General features: G+C 56.7%; 5 protein-coding genes across 6 annotated transcripts; all 5 read right to left on the bottom strand.

The window, feature by feature from the left end:
• Positions 1-866: 866 nt before the first annotated feature.
• ABB37_09900 (hypothetical protein) lies at positions 867-1,280 on the bottom strand (the record flags this gene model as incomplete). The annotated part of the gene is made up of 1 exon (XM_015809570.1): positions 867-1,280. The coding sequence occupies one exon, from the start codon at positions 1,278-1,280 to the stop codon at positions 867-869; it is 414 nt and encodes a 137-aa protein (XP_015651780.1).
• Positions 1,281-2,900: 1,620 nt separating this feature from the next.
• Positions 2,901-11,932, bottom strand: ABB37_09899 (hypothetical protein; the record flags this gene model as incomplete). The annotated part of the gene is made up of 1 exon (XM_015809569.1): positions 2,901-11,932. The coding sequence occupies exon 1, from the start codon at positions 8,670-8,672 to the stop codon at positions 2,901-2,903; it is 5,772 nt and encodes a 1,923-aa protein (XP_015651779.1). The 5' UTR covers positions 8,673-11,932.
• Positions 11,933-13,188: 1,256 nt separating this feature from the next.
• Positions 13,189-14,273, bottom strand: ABB37_09898 (putative Methylthioadenosine phosphorylase; the record flags this gene model as incomplete). 2 transcript variants are annotated; one of them, XM_015809567.1, is made up of 1 exon in its annotated part: positions 13,189-14,273. In XM_015809567.1, the coding sequence occupies exon 1, from the start codon at positions 14,116-14,118 to the stop codon at positions 13,189-13,191; it is 930 nt and encodes a 309-aa protein (XP_015651777.1). In that variant the 5' UTR covers positions 14,119-14,273. The 2 variants fall into 2 exon arrangements, with proteins under 2 accessions (XP_015651777.1, XP_015651778.1); XM_015809568.1 differs by having other exon boundaries at positions 13,189-14,229.
• Positions 14,274-14,966: 693 nt separating this feature from the next.
• ABB37_09897 (hypothetical protein) lies at positions 14,967-17,973 on the bottom strand (the record flags this gene model as incomplete). Its single annotated transcript, XM_015809566.1, has 1 exon — positions 14,967-17,973. The coding sequence occupies exon 1, from the start codon at positions 17,844-17,846 to the stop codon at positions 14,967-14,969; it is 2,880 nt and encodes a 959-aa protein (XP_015651776.1). The 5' UTR covers positions 17,847-17,973.
• A 1,062-nt stretch (positions 17,974-19,035) lies between these two features.
• On the bottom strand, positions 19,036-19,741 carry ABB37_09896 (hypothetical protein; the record flags this gene model as incomplete). Its single annotated transcript, XM_015809565.1, has 1 exon — positions 19,036-19,741. The coding sequence occupies exon 1, from the start codon at positions 19,540-19,542 to the stop codon at positions 19,036-19,038; it is 507 nt and encodes a 168-aa protein (XP_015651775.1). The 5' UTR covers positions 19,543-19,741.
• Positions 19,742-19,832: the final 91 nt, after the last annotated feature.

The raw sequence follows: 19,832 nt of genomic DNA, 5'->3' as shown, positions 1-19,832 counted from the left end.
GTTTCTGCCAGGTACGCGCGCAGGCGGCGGGGTAGGGAGGCAGGGTGGGTCACACTCATGTCAAGGCGAGCGGCGCAAAAGGTCGCGACCATAAAAAGGCCGCAGTCGTCGCTGTGTCTGCGCTGACGAGCGCACTGTCCGTGGACAATGGTAAGTGAGGGCCACATCTTCACAAAGATCCTTCTCAGATCCTTGTGCACCGGTTCCGATGGTGCCGAATCGTATATCTTCAGGCGGGTTGAGCCGTCGTCGACCATCTCCAGGATGCCAGCAATCCAGTGGCTCCGGAGGAAAAGCGGGAAATAGAGTCTCCTTGTCCGTTGCAGGGATTTCTCAATACCGCACACCCGCGAAGGAGTTAGCGAAGGCAGCGTGTCGCATCGCAACACGGCCTTCCCAGGGAAATAATGCTGGAGGATTCTGTCAATCTCCACATTATTTGTTTTGCCCGCGGCAAAGTTTCCGCCCTCTAGCATCGCATCTTCCGTCTGAAGGCAGTTGACGGGTGCAGTGTTAACGCGGCCGGGATTCTTGCACGCGGGGGGACTCAGTTTTTTGGCGACGCTTCGTTCGGGGCAACGCCACCTCCGTATCCCCACGGTCCGTTGCCCCCACGGCCACGGTAGGTAGAGTAGCCTCGTCCGTACCGCTGGCCACGTCCTCGTCCGCGCCCCCTATTTCCATCGTACGCTGTGTGCTGGCTTAGCATGGTGGTTAGTTGTTTGAGGCCACCGGTGACTTGGGCAAGAATGTTTTCAGTTTGCGACATGTCCATTGCCGCAATTTGTTCACCCTGGGCATTGTAGATTGGCTCTGCGTAACTGCCCCCTTCTAGGAGATCAAAGGTGGTGGTGGCGTATAAAGCCTTACGGCGATTCCTCTTCGTTCATCTCGCTCCCGCCAGTCAGTTTACCATGGCTGACAATGTCTCGCACGTCTTCGTTGAGGTTTGCGATTTCCGAATACGGTGGGAAGAGTGGCATGGGGCAGTTTTCGAGGATTTCGCCAAATAGGCGTCGCTCCTGTGAGTGCAGACTCTTGTAAATTTGGTAATTGTGGTACTGCATCGTCTTATTATGTGGGCCAAAGAGCAGGAGTTTCATCAGACACACCCGGCCGTACTCCTTATCCGGTGTGAAGAGAGTGTAGAGGCAAACAAGGACAACCGTCGGTGGAAGGCGCTTCTGTCTTGCCAGAGCGATGAATCGCTCTTTCATCTGCGCGTCGGTTAGCTCTTCCACGTCCTGCCACCAGGATTCCGCTTCCTTTATAATCCGCATCCAAGGGTTGTACTGAAGCTCCGCCTGTTCCGCGAGGTACGTAGTGGCGTCCAGGGTTTTCGTGTTGGCCTGCGTTGTAGCCTCCGTCAACAATTTGGCATAGGTTTCCTTGGTGATTTTTCCCTCATCGAGCTGCTTCGTGATGTCCCTCACCACACTGTCCAAAGGAGCAGACACCTTCTTGTAAAAGACAAGGTTCTCTTGAGCGAGATGAATAAACAGAGGATGTGTATTGCGATGGAATGTTGTTGCAAGTTTCTGGTGAGAACTGAGGCCGTGATAAATAACTTCGAGAAAAGTACGCAACGATTGTGAGAAATCAAGCTGTCCACTTTCGTTTGCCAGACAAGCGACGAGGGAGGAGGAAAGAAAAGGGGTGACAAAAGGGGGTTTTAGGATGAAAGAAAACCTATCCAGGCAATACTGCTAGCAGCAGTACCTCGTATACGCCGTATGTACATTGTTTGTTCATCTTTACGGAAGGCACTAATACCTCGTGATACACTCGCGTCTCGACACGCTCATACTCGGTTGAGTAGCGCTTTCTCTCGATGCTGAAAACAACTGTGCCAGGCAAACCAAAATACGGAAGAACCAGGATTCAGGAGGTAATAGAAAAGGAGAAGATAGTTTAGAGCATTACCCTAAATGACCGAGATCCGCCAATCTCTCCGCTGCCAATCACATTCAACTCATTTTTTCCGTCCCTTCCATTCCCCTCGCAGGCTCACAGAAAAAATGAGAAAAGGACGAGAAGAGAGCCAAAAAAAAAACAAATGAAAAAATAAATATGAATTTAAATAGATAATAATAATAAATGACAAGGGAACAGCGACGTTCCTCGTTCATTTGACGAACAGGCAGACGTCGTCAACGCCACTTTAAGTAAACACACACAGAGAGAGAGAGAGAGAGAGACGGAGAGGGGGAACAAACAAAGAAAAAGGCAAAGGGAAATCAGCTCGAAAGAAAAGAGAGAGAGAGAGGGAGAAAGAGTCAACGGGGAAAACAAGGAAAGCAGGGTTGATTTTGTGATGATTCATTTCTGGAGAATACGGCACACACGCACACGCACACATAACGAAGAGCTGGTAGCGAAAACAATACAAGAACAAAAAAAAAGAAGAAGGGTTAAGAATTCGCGCGACATCAACAGCAAACAATGGTAATACCACCATTACTACTAATAATAACGACTGACATTACACGAAGACAAAAGCAGAGGAGGAACAACGCCGATACAGCGATCGAACACGCTGCAGCACACACACACACAAACAAAAAGTATTCTACACAAATGAATCGATAACACACGCACACGCACACGAACACACGCTTCACACATACAACAATGGAGAAAGCGATTCTTCTTTTTACAGTTTACCGCTCCGGCTGTCTACCGAAGACGAAGGCGAAAACAAAAAAGAACAACGCTACTGCAGCAAAAAAAAAGCAGGGCTATGCATTTGTGCCACTGCTTCCTGCGGACGAGCACAACAACGAGGCGAAGTAGAAACTTATGAATTTGTATCTACACAAAAAAAAAAACGCGAAGATGTGAAAGAGGGGAATAGACGATAGGGGGAAGAAAGGCCGGACACTCACCTACACACGCCGGAGTCAATCCGCAGCAGCAGTAGATGCATTTTGCTGCTCGCGCAGCTTATCAAACCGACTCAGGTCTACCGACCACGGCGTAAAGCTCGCCGTTGCCGGTCGGCGCCGCTTCGTGCTGCTGTCGCGTGGCTGCGTCAGCAGAGCGGACGACACCGACGTGCGCACGTTGCCCTCGCCGAAGAACAAGGGCGCCGCCGCATCACTGCTTCCCACGCTGCTGACACCGCCGAGGGAGAGCTGCTTATGCACGAGCGACATGGTGGCACCACCGCTGCTGTTCATCCCTGCGTTCAAGCCTTTCTGTGGCTCCCCGCTCGTCGTAACCCGGTCACCGCCGCTGCCGTTGATATCGTTGCCTTCTTTGTCCCTTCCGCCACTGCCTTCGCCGTTATTCGTGCTGCGTAGGGCTCGCCCGTTCCCATTGGACCCCTGCGGACGCGCCGGTTGCATTACGTAGCTTCCGCTCCCCTTGTACTGATTCCCGCTTCCCTCGTGCGACAGGGTGAGGGGGGTGCATTGAAAGAGCAACGCCGCCACCGCCTCATTACCGCTGTACTGCTGCTGCTGCTGCTGGCGTAGCCCTCCGTTGTTCACCGGGCGATCGGCGTTCACGTCGTTGCTGCTGCTGCTGCGCTCGACCACCATGTTTTGTTTGAACAACGGTAGCTTCATGGCACACGGGTCGCCGTTCGGGTTGTGGGCCACGAGGGTCCCGCTGCCGTTGAGCGCGGTGATGCCGGGGAAGTGCACGACGGGGGCCGTGGCTGAGGCGCTGCCGCTGTTGACCAGCCCGCGTGCGAGCTGCGGGCTCAAAGTCGCAGGGCCACTGTTGCTGCTGTTCTGCTCGGAAGGCTGCTGCGGCATCGCCGTTGAATGTGGATGATACACATTATCGCTCTTGCTGTGGCCGTTGCTGCCGCCGGGGGTATTGTGGGCCGCCGCGTCGAGGTCACACGAGGAGCTGTTCGACACGTCACGTGCCTTCGCAGCCATCCTGCGCAGACAGCGAACGGAGCTGCGGCCAACCGGCTCGCCGCGATGCTCCGTGCTGCCGGTGCTGCTGTTGCGCGACGACGCCGCCGCCGTTGAGGAGGAAATTGAGGATGAGGTGTTGCGGGGCTGCATCGGTTTATGTGGCAGCACCTCATCCAGCCCCGCAACCAAGCTGACGGACGCGCTGCTCGGCCGGCGACTGGAGCCGTTCAGGTCGCTGCGGCTGCGCAGCCGGCGTTGGCTGCCGGAGCCGTCGGAGGCGTCGGGGTCGATGGGGCGGCGCGGTCCGCCGCGGTGGCTGTGTCGGCGACGTTCGCTCTCGCCCTCGCGCTGCTCGCGCCGGTGGAGGTGACGGGACCGGCGTGGCGATGACGGGCCCGAGGCGAAATCGCCACCGCCGGCTTTCTCCACGCGGTGACGAGGCGGGGTGCAACTGCGCAGCAAGTTCTGCGAGCTGCGCGACGACGTCGAGCTGCGATCGCGCGACTGGTGACGCCTGCTCACGGCCCCGTCGCCGGGCCCGTCACTCCCGGTGAGGTGAAGAGACTTGTTATTGGTGTTGCTGCCATTGTTGTTGCTAAGACTGTGCGTCGAGGTCGCACGTCGCCGCTCAACGCTGTTCGAGGCCGCGTTGCTCGCCGCCGCCGCCTTCGCTAGCCGACCACGTGCCCTGCCATCTAACAGGCTTTCGCTGCTAAAGCTGAAGGAGCCGTTGTGGCGGCCACTGGATCCATTCGAGCGGCCATGTGAGCGGCGGTGGCTGTGGTGGTGGTGGTGATGGTGGCTACCGCTGCTGCGCTTCTCGCTGTCAAGGCGATGAAGGCCGGAAGATTCGTGCGAGGACTGACGTGTCAGTGCTGCCACCGCGGCCGTGTTGGTGGTGGTCACGGTGGGGCGTCCGTCGTGGGGGTGGCGCAGCAGGAAGTCCTTGCTGTCTGCGCGCGTCGGCAGCGTGTCATCGCTGGTCTGCAGAGAGGCGATGGCGGTGTTGAACGAGCTCCCTCCCGCACTGACACCACCGCCGCTGCCGCCACTCCCGTAGGTCCCACTCCCGCCACGATAGTTTTTGCTCTCCGTGTTGGACAGCGTCGGTGGCTGCGGCAGCAACGAGGCGCTGCTGTTGCGCGCCGGCTTGAGCGTAATCAAGTTTCGGCCCTGTTCGCAGCTGCCATCAAGCACCGCTGCTGCTGCCGTGACCACGGTGGTGGACGACCCGCCCTGACGACCGCTGTCGCTGCGGCGTGGATCGTTGGAAGGCGGCGCGCCGGACGGCGGGTGAGCGACCTTCGCATTGTTGCTGCTACTGCTGTTGCCTCCGCTGGTGCGCCGGCGCACGTAGTAGCCGTCGGTCAACGAGAGCAGCGACGACCTGCGATGGTCGCGGCTGACGGCGTCCTCGTCCACTGTCATGACCGCTGTCGCGGAGGATGCAGAGGTGCTGTCGATCCGGTGGCGCTGCGAATGGGTGTTCGCGTACTCGCCGGAAAGGATCGGCTCCTGCGATGCGACGTCGCTCCCCGCCGTTGTGGGCGAGCTGCTGCTGCCCCCAGCACCGCCCTCCAGGCTGCCCCGACAGCTGTACTTGTCCTTCGGCGCGGGGCTCACGGCAGCAGTGGCGGTGGGGGAGGAAGAGGAGGTGGTGAGCTCGTCGTAGACCGGCATGGGGGTAGCGGTGCTGACCGTCGCTGGCCGCCCATCAACTGTTTTGCTGCCTTGGAGGCCCATCGCGGCACTCCCCGCTGCACGCGTCATGGGGCTGTAAAGGGTACTACTACTGCGGCTGTTGCTTCGTACAGCAGTTTGGCTTGCACCGCCCCCACCCCCATCCCCACCACCTGCCGCCGCTGCTGTGGCGGACGGTGCGAATGCTGCTGTGGAGGCTCTTGCACTGGGGCTCGCGCTCGCCCCTTGCACCGATGGATCGAGTTGACTCAGCACATTGTGGTGCTGTCGAAGCCATGCCGCGCCGAACATGTTCGGTCCCGTCGTGGTGCCGTTGTCGACGCTGCCGGCGATGATCGCTCTCGAACTGGCTGATGCTGCTGCTGCGGCGGTGGCGGTGGCTGCTGCTGCACCAGAGCGCGGGAAGGAGTTCTGAGGAAAAAGGACTACCGTGTGCGTGGTGCTCGCCGTCTGCTGCGGTGGCAGCGGCTGTTGAGGCGACAGCAGCGGGGAAGCCTCCGCCGCGTCACCCGGCACGTTCCGCTTCTCGATATGCCCTAGCGCCACCTCCATCGAGCCAGCGCCGGGCGTGGGGGCGCTCCCGGCCTCCGCGGGCACGACGTTCGGCGTGCCGTACAGGGCCGCCGCTGCTGGCGGGGCCGCAGCATGCGCTACGGTGCCGTCGCCATTGAAGAGGCTACCGAAGGAGTCGCCAACCCCGCCGGCGGCCGCGTGCGCCGCTGCCTCGTCGCTCCGTCGGGTCGAGCCCGGCAGGTTTCCGCGCCGCCGCCCGCCCGTTGCGTCATCGCGACTGTTGCTGCTGTCGTGGTGGTGGTGGTGGTGGTGGTTGTCGGCGGCGCTGCTGCTGAAACTGCTACTGCTGCTGCTCCGCCCAAGACTGAATTCGTCATCAAAGCGGTAGAGACTCGTCGCGACACCGCCCACGGCGCTTACAGGGCTTTGCGCGGTACGCGCCAGTCGTTGACGTGAGGCCTGCCGCTCCGGCGCGCGGCTCTTCTCGTTACTTGCGGTATCCGCATCTGCTGTGGTGCGTCGTGCCCGCTTTGCGTCGTCTGCCTTGTCCGCCGGCGCGAGACGCGGGGTGCCGCTCCTGCTGTACGACAAGCCGCTGCTGCTGCTGCGGAAAAGCGCCCGAAAGAAGCTGCTGTAGTGCGCTGGCGTCGACGAGGGCGGCGGAGGTGCCTTGCGCCGGCGACTGCTGCTGCTCCGCCGGCTGCCGTTGCTTCGCACCTCGTCAGCCGCGCCATTGTCATCGTCGCTGGGGGAGGCGGAGGCGAAGACATCCATGAAAGACCCGTAGCCTCCTTTGGCCATCAGCGATGGCGGCGCCGCACTGCTGAGGGGCCCGGCTTCCGCGGGCGCGGTGGACGTCGTGCGCCGCGCCTTTTGCTCGCTGAAGTCGAGTCGGCTCAGCTGCGTACCATCGAGGCTGCGCAGCGTCTCCTTCGTCATGGACGCCCGTCGCCGCGGCAGCAGCGTCGTAGAGGCGGGGGCGACGGCGACGGCGACGCTGAACGACGACGACGACTTTGCTGCTGGTGCCGTTGGCCGCACCGTAGAGGCGGGGGCAGAGGAGGTGCTTCCGCCGCCGACACGTGGCGTGCTCGTCGCGGCGTGTGCACTGGGATTGCCATGACCAACACCCACGTTGTTGCGCCGTGTACTCGTCGTCTCACTGCGCTGCGGCGACGACACGGAGGAATGTGCTGAGAGCGACAGCTTGCTGGTGCTTCGGCTTGATGGCGAGGTGGAATCGTTCTTGTTCGTGTGGGCGCCGTGCAACAGCAGCCTCCGCTTCCACCCAAAAATCCAACTTGATCTCTTCTCTGTGTCACTCGGTGGTGAAACCTTCCGGCTGTTGCTGTTGCCGCTGTGGTTGGCGCTTTTACTGTTCAGCCGACCGGCGCCCTCACTCGGCACCGGCACCGTGCTCGATGTCGCGGTCAGCGGGGTCACATCCAGGCTTTGGTCCTTCAAGGAGCGGCTGGCGGACGAGGCGGACGCCGAGGAGGATCGACGGCGCGCCGGCGCAGCGGCGGCGGAGACGGCCGTTCTGTCAGCGCCTCCGCGAGCTGTCGTAGCACGTGAGCTCGGCACCTCTGCGACGGCAGCGGTGACGGCATCGACGTCTCTCCCCACATCTCCCGCTAAGGAGCTTGTGCGACGTCGTCGCTGTGGCTGCAACTGTCGCTTCCGCTGCGGCGACGTGACCAGCGCCGTGTCGTCTGCTGCTTCTCGCAAAAGCTGGCGTTGCCGAACCTCGTTCTGCGTCATCCGCCGTCCGGTGGGGACGGTAGAGCGATACAACGGTCGCAGGCCCTCGTCTGCGCCTCCGTCATCGTCGCTATGACGACTGGCATCACCCTCACCACCCTCCTCCTGCGTCGCACCGCCGTCGTCGTCGGCACGGGTAGGCGACGAAGCGCCGCTGCCGGTGCCCAGACTGCTGTCGCTCTTATCGAAGAAGGCGTCGGCGCCGTCGAAGTTCACGGCGGAGCTCATGTACGCCAGTGCGGTGCGCTGGCGGTTCGCGGCATTCATGCTGCGTGCGTAGGCGGAGTACTGCGTGGCACGCGCAGCCGATGCCGACGGCGGCTTTGACGGAGACGTCGCCGCACCGGCGGCGGCGACGGTGCGGGAGTTGCTGCGGAGGGACGCGCTGCTCGACCGCCGGCTCGAGGCACGCGAGGAGGCGTCCGAAAAGAAAGAGTCGTTCGACGAGTGCGAGGAGCGCGATGCGTCCTCGCTGCCGCTGCTGTCAGTGTAGACGTCGTCCAGGTCATCGTTGTCGTCGCTGGAGAGGGCTGAGTGAACGGAGAAGTCTTGCGTTGAGGAGCCGCTGCGTGAGAGGTCGGCCCCCGGCGGCTGCGACGGCCCATTGCCGTGGTGGCGGTGGTGCCCCATCTTCGACCGCGTGCGAGGGGGACGCACATCCGATCGTGGCTGCCCCGACGCGGCGGCGGCGGACGCGTCATTCAGTCCGGCCGACAGGGAGGATCGGTGCTGCTGCTGCTGCGCCCGTCGCTCCGCCACTGCCAACCGGTGTGCCTCTCTCACGCGATGCGCGTTCTTCTTCGTCACAATCTTTGGAAGTTTCATGACGGCTGAGCGGAGAACCCTACGTTTTTCTTCCTCTGTTCTTCGTGCGTCGGCGTGAGGCGGAAATACCAAAGTTGCAGCTTTGATACCCGTTCTTTTTTGTTTTTCTTCTACGGACAAGACAGCGAATATCCAGCAACAACCGATGGCTCTTCTTGCTCCGTTGCCGGCACCGGACGCAGAATCCAGAAAAGAAGAAAAAGAGAAAACGGGAAGTTTACACGAGGGTAGCGCTGCACACACGATGGCGTCGCAGGTGTAGCACCCGGGACGTGGAAAGACCTCTCTGAGAGGAGGAGGGAAGGGAGCAATAAAGGACGGGAACAACAACAGGAAAAGTAAAAAATACCACGGAAAGCGCCGAAGTTGGAGGTGAACGCGCGGGTTTGGTGCCGCGTGCGAGGCGTGTATGTATATATACACTGAGGTTATAGAGGTGCAAGTACCTATCAAAGCACGTTGCAGAGGGGAGCAAGAAACGGAGAACAAAAAATAATCAAACGCAAATCAAAAAACGTCTTCTAGGGGAAACCAACGACAGCAGTCGAATACGTATCTCGTAAAAAGAAAGAAGAGTCTGACAGACGGCGAGCCAATATTAATAATAACAACAGAGGAAAAAAAAAACAGAATACAAATAGAAGAATGTAGGAGAGGGTGAAGAGAGCTTCTTTCGAGTGTACCGCGAGTTGTACTCCGCCGTACGCTACCCACACATTCATGCACGCCGAAATAACAAAACAAAAACACACAAAACTGTTGTTTTTTTTGCCTTTTTTCGTTTACAAAAAAACGAGTTTGAGGTGACTGACAATTCGAGAGGAGGCACGTGTTGTGGTTCGCAAGAGCCACAGGCGTAATACGCAAAAGAGGGAAGGGGGAAAATAATAAAAAAGAAAGGACAGAGGAGGAGAAGTCTATCAAGAGAAGGGTCATCAACAGCGACGACGACGACAACAGGAAAACAACAAAAATCCCCCACCAAAGCCACGGGGGAAAATACAACAAACAACAACAACAACAACTAGATAGATGCGCCCGCAGAACGTGCAACGAACGTTTCAGTTCGCCAACCCCCTTCCGTTGTGTCGGGTGTTGCTGTTTTGTTTTGTTCTAAAAACCTTTTCCCAATGCTCTTTCGCCGAAGCCGTTCGCCGGTCCTTTTTCTCCCCCGTCTCGTTTGGAACGCTTTGCGGGGTACGCACCACTCTCGGCGAAATAGCCTCTCACACACAGAGACACACAGAGAGCGATAGAGGCAGGTGAATGGTGGGAGAGGTGGCGAGAAAAGGAAAAGGAGAAAACAAAACAAGAAGGAATGAGAAGAGAGCGAGGAGGAGGAGGAAGAAGAATCGGACAACGGAGTAGCTACAACACCACCACCGCAAAGCTACATACACGAAAGTAATAATAATAGTAATAATAGTGAATTTAAGATAGAGAGAGAGAAGGTTGTAACAGAGAAGAGAGACAGAAGAGGAAATATAGAAATTATGTAAAAAATAAAAGCAAGAACAAAAACGCTGAAAAAAAAAGTAGTAATAATAATAATAAAAGTCAAAGGAAGTCGATCAGATCAACAGCAATCTTGCCGCGCCTGGAATAGCCAAAGCAGCAAACAAACATACAAAGAGAAAGAGGAAGAAAGGACACCTCGAGAAGGAAAATGACCAATAATGGAAAAGAAGAAAAGAAATGGAAACGCTTGTGTCAGTGGTATACAGAAGAAAACAGCAGAAAACACCAACAAAAAAGGGAATGCACAGTTGACGCAACAATAAAATAAGATGCCAGGTAAATATATATAAAGCCAGTTAATAACGTCCGCAAGCAGGGGTTCCCCGCATACAAGGATTCGCTTGCTGTATATATATCTTTCTTGCAAAATGGAAAACAAAGCCAAATGCACCCACGCTCACAGACAGACTACATGAATATATATATATTGTATTGTGAGGGGAAGGATCAAAATATCGAAAGAGAAGGAAAAGAACTATACTGAAAATAAGCGCGCTGACGCGCAGCTTTAAAAAGAGGAGGAGGAAGGAGGAAGAGAGGGAGGGAGAGAGAGAGTCAATAGTAATAATAATATATATATAAAGAAAGAATTAACGAGCTTAGAGAGATCGGCATAAGAAAGGAAAGGAAAAAAAGAAGCTTAAAAGTGGTACAAACAAAACAAACAAAACGGAAAGAAGAGCAAGGAATGAAGAGTTCGTGTGTGTGTGAAGAAAAATGAAAAAGAAAACCCGACTGCAATGGCACGCGTGAAGAAGCAAGCCAAATCAAATGTGAGGAACAGAGGAAGCGATAGCACGAGAGGACACGTTAAAGAAGAAGAGAGGAAAAGACGGAAAAACCCCAGTGTACTCCCCTAATAAGAAAACACAAGAAGTAAAAAACAAAAAACAAAGAAGAGAAAACAAACAGACAAACCGACAGCGAAGAAGAAGCCAGGTTGTTTTTAAAACCTTTTTTTTGTCTCTTGAACGTCGCACGCGAGTTGATCCCTCTCACAAAGAAATACTTTATTATATATGTGTGTGTAGGTGTGTGCAGCCTCGATACTGTCCCCTCTCCTTTTCAAAGCTTTGTTTTTCTTTTTCTTTTCTTCAAAATTCGCCTTCGCACACAAGACGCATATCATATATAAATATAAATACCAAACAAGAGCGAAAATTGGAGAGGCGAAAAAGAACAAGAAAAGCCAAAAAGGAAAATACGAGGTGCAGATGTGAGACGCTGTCACAGCAGGGAGAGTGTGCGTGTGTGTTGGCGCGTGACAGCGACAGAGTAACGGTGATGATGGTTTTTCTTCTTTTCCTTTTTAAAGCACGAACAATAATAATCGGGAGAATAAGGAGAAGAGCAGAACAAACCAGAAAAGAAAGAAACTGAACTATGCGGAGAAACAACGAGGCTGAGGGGGTGGATGTGGGTGGGGGTAGAACCAGGCCGTGCGGTGGAGCCCCTTCGTTCGGTACCGCAACGCGCTCGAAAGATTGAGTGAGAGAGAGAGAAAGAAATTGAAACAACTCTTTTTTTGGGTTTAGTGTTTTTTACAACTTTCAGTTTTTGCGTTTTATTTTAACCGTACTCGTCCTCCTTTACGCGCGCCCCTGAGCAGTTCCTTCCTTTCTTCTGTGTTGTACCTGTGTGTGTGTGTGTGTGTGTCTGATAGGCTTCAGGCACCCGCACATCCATGAAAAGCGCCAGCTGACAACGACAGCGAATTGCCAATCTACTCCAGTGCTCCCTCTGCACAGGATCGATGTGTGTGTGTGTGTGTGCGTGGGGTTGGGATAACACCACCCATAACACCACAAGAACAGAAGGCGAGAGGAAGAACAACAAAGAGATAGCGTGAGGGTGTGAGACGGGGTAGGAAACCCGCGTGCCTTTCATTAGTATTGTTTAAAGGCGTACCAGCGGCAGCTGCAACAGGAGCAGCGGCACATCAAACGCACGGGGATCTGTGAAAGATCTGTGCGCACATCCAATACGAGAAACGGCGTACACGCGGTTTGAGTTCCTCCTTTTTCTTTAAAAAAAAATCTCGTGCGGTTTTGGAAAGCGAAGAATAACAACAATACAGGGCTGCGACGTTCAACGCAACGGACTCGCAGCGAGACCGTCACGCACGCACACACGCTTCTTCCTATACATGTATACTTCTTACTGCTTTCTATTTTTGGTTTCTTCGTACCACTGCGAGACCATTCCTCTCGAGGCCCGCGATGAACGCGTGGAATTTTCTTTTAGTACCGCCGTGGCGTGGAGAAGAAGGAAATAGAAATCCAAAACGGACGTGGAAAAGGTGAGCCACCGGGTGGTGCCGCAAAGAAGCTTCGAAAAAAGGCGAAAAGGGAAGATGAATAAGAGCGAGAATACACGCTGACACACGCACTCGACGTATGTCTTCGTTTTACCACGCAGCCAGCGTGTGTGTGTGTGTGTGTGTGTGTGCTGTATCACCGCCTGCCAAAATGTTAAATTTTTTCTCTTCTCGTAGCGTTGCAAGGTCCCACTTTACCTCTCCCCCCCCCTCCATCTCCCTTTCCTTGCATCGTGCGTGCCCGCCATTTCTCGCGCCTGTGTCCCCCCCTCTCCCTCTCCCCCCGCCCCCGATTGCCTCCTTCAAATAATAATAATGAAAAGAGCATCTGCTACAACAACAGCGGCGATACACAGTAGTACTTCATTTTCTTCCTGTTTTATTTTTGCTTTTAGTGGCTGCTGTCGATGATTCGAAAAAATGAGAAAAAAAAACTACTAAAAAATCGGAGGAGTAAAACAACAAAAAAAACCCAAAATGTGGTTGCACGCCGCATCAACATAATTGCTTTTTCTCCTTCCTGCTGTGCGTGTGTGCTGTGCGTCTCGCATGTCTTTTTTACTGTATATTTTTTTTCTCTTGTGTGCCCGGCTGTCTCGCTCATCTTGACGACTCCGCACGCAGGGAAACACGCATCGCGACCATGACCTTTCCTTTTGGGTCCCTCGTCGTGCGTCGTGTTTACGCCTTGGGGGCGTACTTGGGGTACTTCTTCCCGAGGATCGGCTGGAGGCGCTGGCGGACCTCCTGCGAGATCCCCTCCGGCTCCGTCATGACCGCGTTGGCCAAGGCGTGGTGCGCCGGATCATCAAAAAGGTTCTCCGCCAACGCCCTAATGATCAGCGGCGGGTAGCGCTGCGCCTTCTCCGCGTTCGCGGCGACCGTCTTGAGCACCTGTTTCGTGTCCACGTGCGGAGCGTCGCTCCAGGCGTCCATGTCGGTCACCATCGCCACCGTCACGTACGCAATCTCCGCCTCCCGCGCGAGCTTCGCCTCGGTGCTGGTCGTCATGCCAATCAGGTGTCCGCCGAGCTGCTTGTTCAGGAGCGACTCGGCCTTGGTGCTGAAGAGCGGCCCCTCCATCGTCACAATCGTGCCGCTGCTGTGGATCTTGAACTTACCCGTCCCCTCCGCCGCCTCGTCCTCGAAGCAATCCTTAAGTGCGGCGGTGGTAAGGGTGTTCAGAGTGCGCGACATCGGATACGCAAAGTCCACGTGTGCCACTATACCGTTCTCGAAGAAAGTGGACTTGCGCGCCACGGTGCGGTCCACCAGCTGGTTGCACACCACAAGGTCACCAGGCGTGTAGTCGGCATCCAGCGAACCGGCGGCGTTGATGGCGATGATGTAGCGCACACCGAGCTGCTTGAGTGCGCAGATGTTGGCGCGGTAGTTCACTTCGCTGGGGTTGAGCTGGTGGTGCACGCCGTGACGCGGCAGGAAGGCGCAGAAGACGTTGCACACCTTGGCCACACAGATCGGTGCGCTCGGGGTGCCGAAGGGGGTGTCGATGTCGTAGTACTTCGCGCCCTCGAGGAAGTCCAGCTTGTAGACGCCGGAGCCGCCGATGACGGCGATCACGACGGGCTCGGGATGCGGGCTGGCGTACATGCTTCTTCTTTCCCTTTTTTTTCCCGTTAGATATGTTTTGTTTTCCGTATACTGTCGTCTTTTGATGAGAGATGAGGGAGAAGCAATCAAGCACGTGAAAGAGATGTGTCTGTGTGTGTGTGTGTCGTTAATAGAAAGAGAGAGGTTTGTGTTCTGCAGGATGGCACCGATGAGTGCGTGTGTGTGAATGTGAATGTGAATGTGAGGGTGAAAGGATCATCATTCAGGGGGAAAAAGATGAATGGCGGAGTGCGCGGCACTGGGGGCGAGAGAGCGTGGCTTACACACAGACACACACACACACACACGAGTCAGGGGTTAAACCGAACTGAAGAGCAAGCCGAGTGCCTGCGTGTGTGAGTTAGAACATCAAGAAGTCACCGTATTAGCTGCGGAGAACGCTGTTCATCGTAGACGATCACGTGCACTGGGAAGGATGAGTCCCGTGCACTTCACCAAACGGCGAAATTCACTCACTCTTCTTTTTACAAAAACTTTATATCTCTGCTTTCTTACTTTCGAGCTAAAAAAGGATGGGTCTGCTGCGCACAGTTCTACCGTCCACCATCGACAACCGCCGCCACCACAGCCAACCGTGCTAACAACAGGTTCAACCTTCATCATCATCACCCACAACAAACGAATTAAGAGAAAAACGACACGTAGGACTGCTGCTCGACATTTTATTGTAGAAATTGAACCTTTATGCGCTTTAAATAATTATCCGAGTATTACAAAAAAAAATGCCTAAAACAGAGTCGGCGACGCAGGCGCGCGTCGGTGCCGCGGACACGCCCCTCTCAGCGTGCTCCGCCGTACTCCTCTCCACTTGCTTTTGATTGTTTCTCTTACCGCTTGTGGCGCGCCTTGTAGTCGAGGAAGCCGTCCAGGTTTTCCAGCAGCTCCGCCCACTGCTCCGCCTCCGGCGTCGCCATCGAGACACCCAACTTTCGCTGCGTCGCCGCGTCCAGCTGCGCACGCCGCCGCACGTACGCCGCCAGCTGCAGCGCAAAGTTCTTCAGACTCTCCTGCACCCCAAACGGCCAGTACACCGCCGCGTCGTAGCGTTCGTCAAGGAAGAGGTCGACGAGCGTGTTCGCTGCCTCGCTGCGCACTGTCGCCGCGGCGTCCACCACGGAGAGCTGCTGCATCCACTGGCGTCGCGCTGCCGCATCGACCGGCACGTTCGCCGCGACGAGCCCATTGAACGCCTCCATCAGTTTCCTGTGGAAGGTCACAGACGGTCCGCCGTTCGCGACAACAGCGAGGGCGAAGCGGGTGGCCGTGGCGACGGCTTCCGGCTCCTGCATCGACGCACAGAGCAGTCCGACCGCACCGACGCAAGCTTGCTTTAAAGAGGCACTTGCGGCCGATTCCCATGAAATTCGCACGAGCACATCGACGTCGGCCGCCGTCGCCTGCACGTCGTTGTGCGACGCGGCTGCTGTTGCGGCTACGACGAGGCCGTCGCCACTGTAGGCCTTGCTTTGCTTGCGCTGCATCGTCCAAAGCATCTGCCCCAGCGACTCCAACTGCAGCCAGATGAGCTGATGGGCGTTGGCAGAGTGCTGAGCAATGTTTGCCGGCATCGTGCGATCCATTTGTTCCTGTTGATGACGCTGCTCGGCTGCTGTGAAGGCCGCCGCTGCCGCCGCAGCGTTGAGGTGCAGCTCGTAGCGGTGTTGGACCGCCAGCATCAGCGCCCGCCAGGTCCGAGATGGGTCGCCGAGACTTGCCACCGGCAGCATCAGCAGCAGCGTACTCGCAACTTCCCACACGTTGACCTCGGTGGAGAGCAGCACCATCTGCAGCTCCGTCGCGGCCGCGTTCGACGCCGCCTCCGCACGCAGGGCGCGCTGCTGGGCTTGCTGGGTGACAACATCCGTGCCGCCGCTGCTGCCTTCCCCGCCGTCCCTCTGCGATATCCACAACACGTCCTTCAGCAACAAGCCAAAGGCGTAGAAGACGCTGCTGGACTGCAGGAGGGTGGTCAGCGGGTTGGCGGCAAAGGCGGCCTCGTCGTCCTGCTCCGCACTCCGTCGCGCATCGCTCTGCTCGCCCACCACGTTTGCTACGACGTGCAGGAGCCGCACCGCGGACTGCGTGCTGCGCAGACGCTGCATCGCCAGCAGCGTCACCGCACTCCGCAGCTCCTCGTCACCGACCTCGCAGGTATCCATCAAGATGGGCAGCAACCCACACCAGACGTGCATCGGCAGCGAGACCTTCAACAGCGCGTCGCACAGCAACGGCAGGACCCGCTGCACGTTTGCGGTCACCGGGGCGACGTGCAGCAGCATGCCCTGCATCGACAACGTCACTCGCAGTAACGTGTACAGCACACGCTCCCGCTCGAGCGCCACGGGGGTGTGCAGCGGGCCAACAAAACCGGGAAGGGCTGCATCACTGAACCGCTCCTGCAGCTGCACCTCCGCTGGAGGCTTCTCGGCTAACCAGGCCCGCAAGTCTACCGCATCCACCGCCGTCCGCAGGAAGCTGCGCTGCTCCGCTGTCACGCCCGGTGAGGCGGCGGCAGAGGACGTCGAGGATGACGACGATGCGGACGGCGCCGATTCCACCGCCGTCGTCAGGAGGTGCGTGAGCGACGGGTTCTCTGGGCTGAGGAGGAGCAGCACCTCGGAGGTGGAGACCGCGAGCGACGCCAGAAGAGCGGCCTCGCGGCGCTTGTACGCACGCATTGCCAGCACCGCATCGCTCGCCGTCGCCGTCGTCGTCGTGGCGGCGGTGGCGCTGGTCGCGACACCTTCCGTGTCGTCCGCGAAGTACCGCGCTGACGGATGGAGAAGGGTCTCCCAGGTGGTGGTGGTGGCCACGCGCAGCACATCGAGCAGCAGGCACAGCACGGAGGCGTCGGAGAAGGTAGCAGCGCAGACCTCGTTCGCCTCAACGCACACCCCCGCCAGCGCCAGCACCTCCTCCAGGTGGCGGAGAAGGGTGAAGTAAATGTTCCGCGTGTTGCCAGCACCACGTCTCCGCCGAGCTAGTTCGTGTTGTTGCTGCGGCTGCTGTTCATGTGGATGGAGCTGTGCTGCTGCGCCGTCCGCCGCGTCGTCCCCACCCGCATCGTTCTCCTCGAGAAAGACCTCCATCCAATCATTCGGCGTCATGCGACGACGCGCCTCCTGCACCCGTGACCAGTCCTCCCGCACCAGCGCCGCCAAGCCTTCCGCGAAGCTCAAGCCGGAGACAGGGTCGACCACACCGATGCCCGTCAACGCGTCCACGACGCGGTCTTGTTCGCTGTTCGTGACGAGGCTGCGCAGCGCATCAGCGGCGGCGAGTTGCACATACAGGATGTCCTTGCGCAGTTGCGGAGTACCATCTCCCGCCTCTTCGCCCTTTCCCCTGTTGTCGGTGTTCCCCTCCTCAGTTGTGGCTTCCGCGGCGTACGGCGGAGTAAAGAGCAGCAGCTGCGTCAGTCGCTGTGGCACCCCTTCGCGAAGAAAAGCCTCGTTGCGCTTCGCTTGCAGGGCAAAGAGAGCAACGTCGCTGCACGCGTCTTCCAGCACGGCGTACTCCGTCGACTCCCGCAGCTGCTGTACGCACGGCGGTAGCGACGCTGCCAGATTCGCCGCCGCGTTGCTGTCGCTGCGAATGCCGATGGGCAGCACGTTGACGCTCTCGCACCCGCCTTCGTGGTGCTCGGCGGGGCGCTGCCGTAGGGGTTTTACCGCGGCCTTCTTGCGGCTCTTGTTTGGCTTGCCCATCTCGTTTTATCCTGATCTTTCTTGTTTTGTATTCTTATTTCTTTCACCGCGAGCGGCTGCCGCTGACGACGATTCTTCTTCGTGTGATCTCCGTAGGGGAGTAATGCGCGAAGGCCCTCCTTGTGCTGCGTCGCGGAGGAGGAAAACAAATGAGAAAACAAAAATAGGAGAGGAGAAGAGACCGTTGCACGCGGACGATGAGGTGGCGCAGCTGGAACAGCAGATTCAAGATGAACAATGCACCGCACCCCCCACACACCCACTCACACACATCTATCAACCTTCTGTTGACGAGATACTCCACTGAATGTTAAGGTTACGTGGCGCCCGCACAGAGTGGTGCCACGCCCACATCTTCCATGACGGGTGCTCTTCGCTCCGTCAACGGAGGCCGACGGTCGCAAAACACGCGTAAGACACAAAGCTTGCCGCGGCGCGTGTGTGTGTGTGTGCTGGGGAAGAGAAACGACATTGAAGCACGCCATTCGATGGGGTAACGGTGAACGCGCTTTCATATGTAGTGGGTGCGTAGACCCCGAAGGACGGCAGAGGATAAAACAGATTCGCAGTCTCGCAAACGCGCTCGTGAAAGATGAAAGAGGACGAATAAGGAAAACCCCAAAAAGGGAGGTCACACGCAGAGCGCCGGCACGAGCGCTCACATTTCGACAGAGACACCCCCTACGAAAAAACAACAACAACTGGGAGAGAAGCACGCGCGCGAAAGCGACAACTGACGAGGAACAGCTCAACGAATCGTTCAAGTAGAAACCTAAGCCGCCATACCAAACGCAACGAAGACAAATAGAAAAAAAAAGAAAAGGGAAATAGCACGATAGAAAGCGCCGCGAGAGATCGGCCAGTACACAGTCAACAAGCAACAAACGCGTGGAACATGAACAGATGATACAACACACACACACACCATATGTATATCCCCCCTCCCCCTCCCCCTCTTGGCTCTGAACAACAAAAAGAGAAGGTGGGCCTGCACATTTCTACGCACCTTCCACATCACACAGCAGCCCGTCAGAAATCAATAAGCTCCGCATCGATCCCAAATGAAGAACACACATATTATAACGAGGGAGAGAAAGCGCTCATGAGCACGGTTGTGGCGCATGTTTCTCTCCCCGTTTTCACCTTTTCTATTTGTCCTCCTCTCGACACACACACACACACACACACTTTACCTGTTAAAGAGACTCGAGAGTCCTGCCTTCACCGCATCGCGGGCGAACGGAATGTAGGACAAGATGTACCACCCCAGCGCGCAGATCTGGACGAGACACATGATGATCGTCAAGACGCCGCTGTCGAGCACCACCGCACAGATAATCGTCAGCACCATCGAGAGGAGATACACCGCAGAGGCGATCCAGCGGCCCTCGCTGAACATGCTCTTGAACTGGCGCACCGGTCCTGCGAGGAAGAAGGTGCTGCCGAGGATGGCGAGGTTGCCGGCGGAGAAGAGGACGCCAAAGAGGGCGTACTGCATCAGGAAGACCGTCACCCAGCTGAGCACGAGGAGGATAAAGCCGAAGCCGCAGCACGCCGCACAGCCCTGCAGCCGCTGCTTGAAGCTGAGGGAGGGGCACAGGCTTTCTTCGCTATCGGCCATGTGGGCCGCGTTGCTCGCGCTACTCAGCACACCGCCGCTGGTGCTGACCGAGATGATGGAGGTGACTTTGTCCATGTTGTGCGATAAAGAAATTACAAAAAAAGGGAAATATATCAGCTGATGTGAACGATACCTCTCTATATACAAACACACACACACAGTTACTCTCCTTCTCCTCCAACTTTGATTGCCGCGGAGGAGAAATGGGTGAATGGGAAAGATAGAGAAAGATCTGGGAAGAGAAACTGCAGTAGAGATGGAAATATGCACTGCTGCGTCAGCATTAAAAGACATGTGCATTTGTATGCGTGTGTTGATATATATATATATATATATATATATATATATGTGTGTGTAGTGTGTGT

Source organism: Leptomonas pyrrhocoris, assembly GCF_001293395.1.
Source record: "Leptomonas pyrrhocoris isolate H10 chromosome Unknown, whole genome shotgun sequence".
Classification (NCBI taxonomy): Eukaryota; Euglenozoa; class Kinetoplastea; order Trypanosomatida; family Trypanosomatidae; genus Leptomonas; species Leptomonas pyrrhocoris.
Note: the sequence above shows the minus strand (reverse complement) of the source record. Positions and strands in the feature narration are given on the sequence as shown.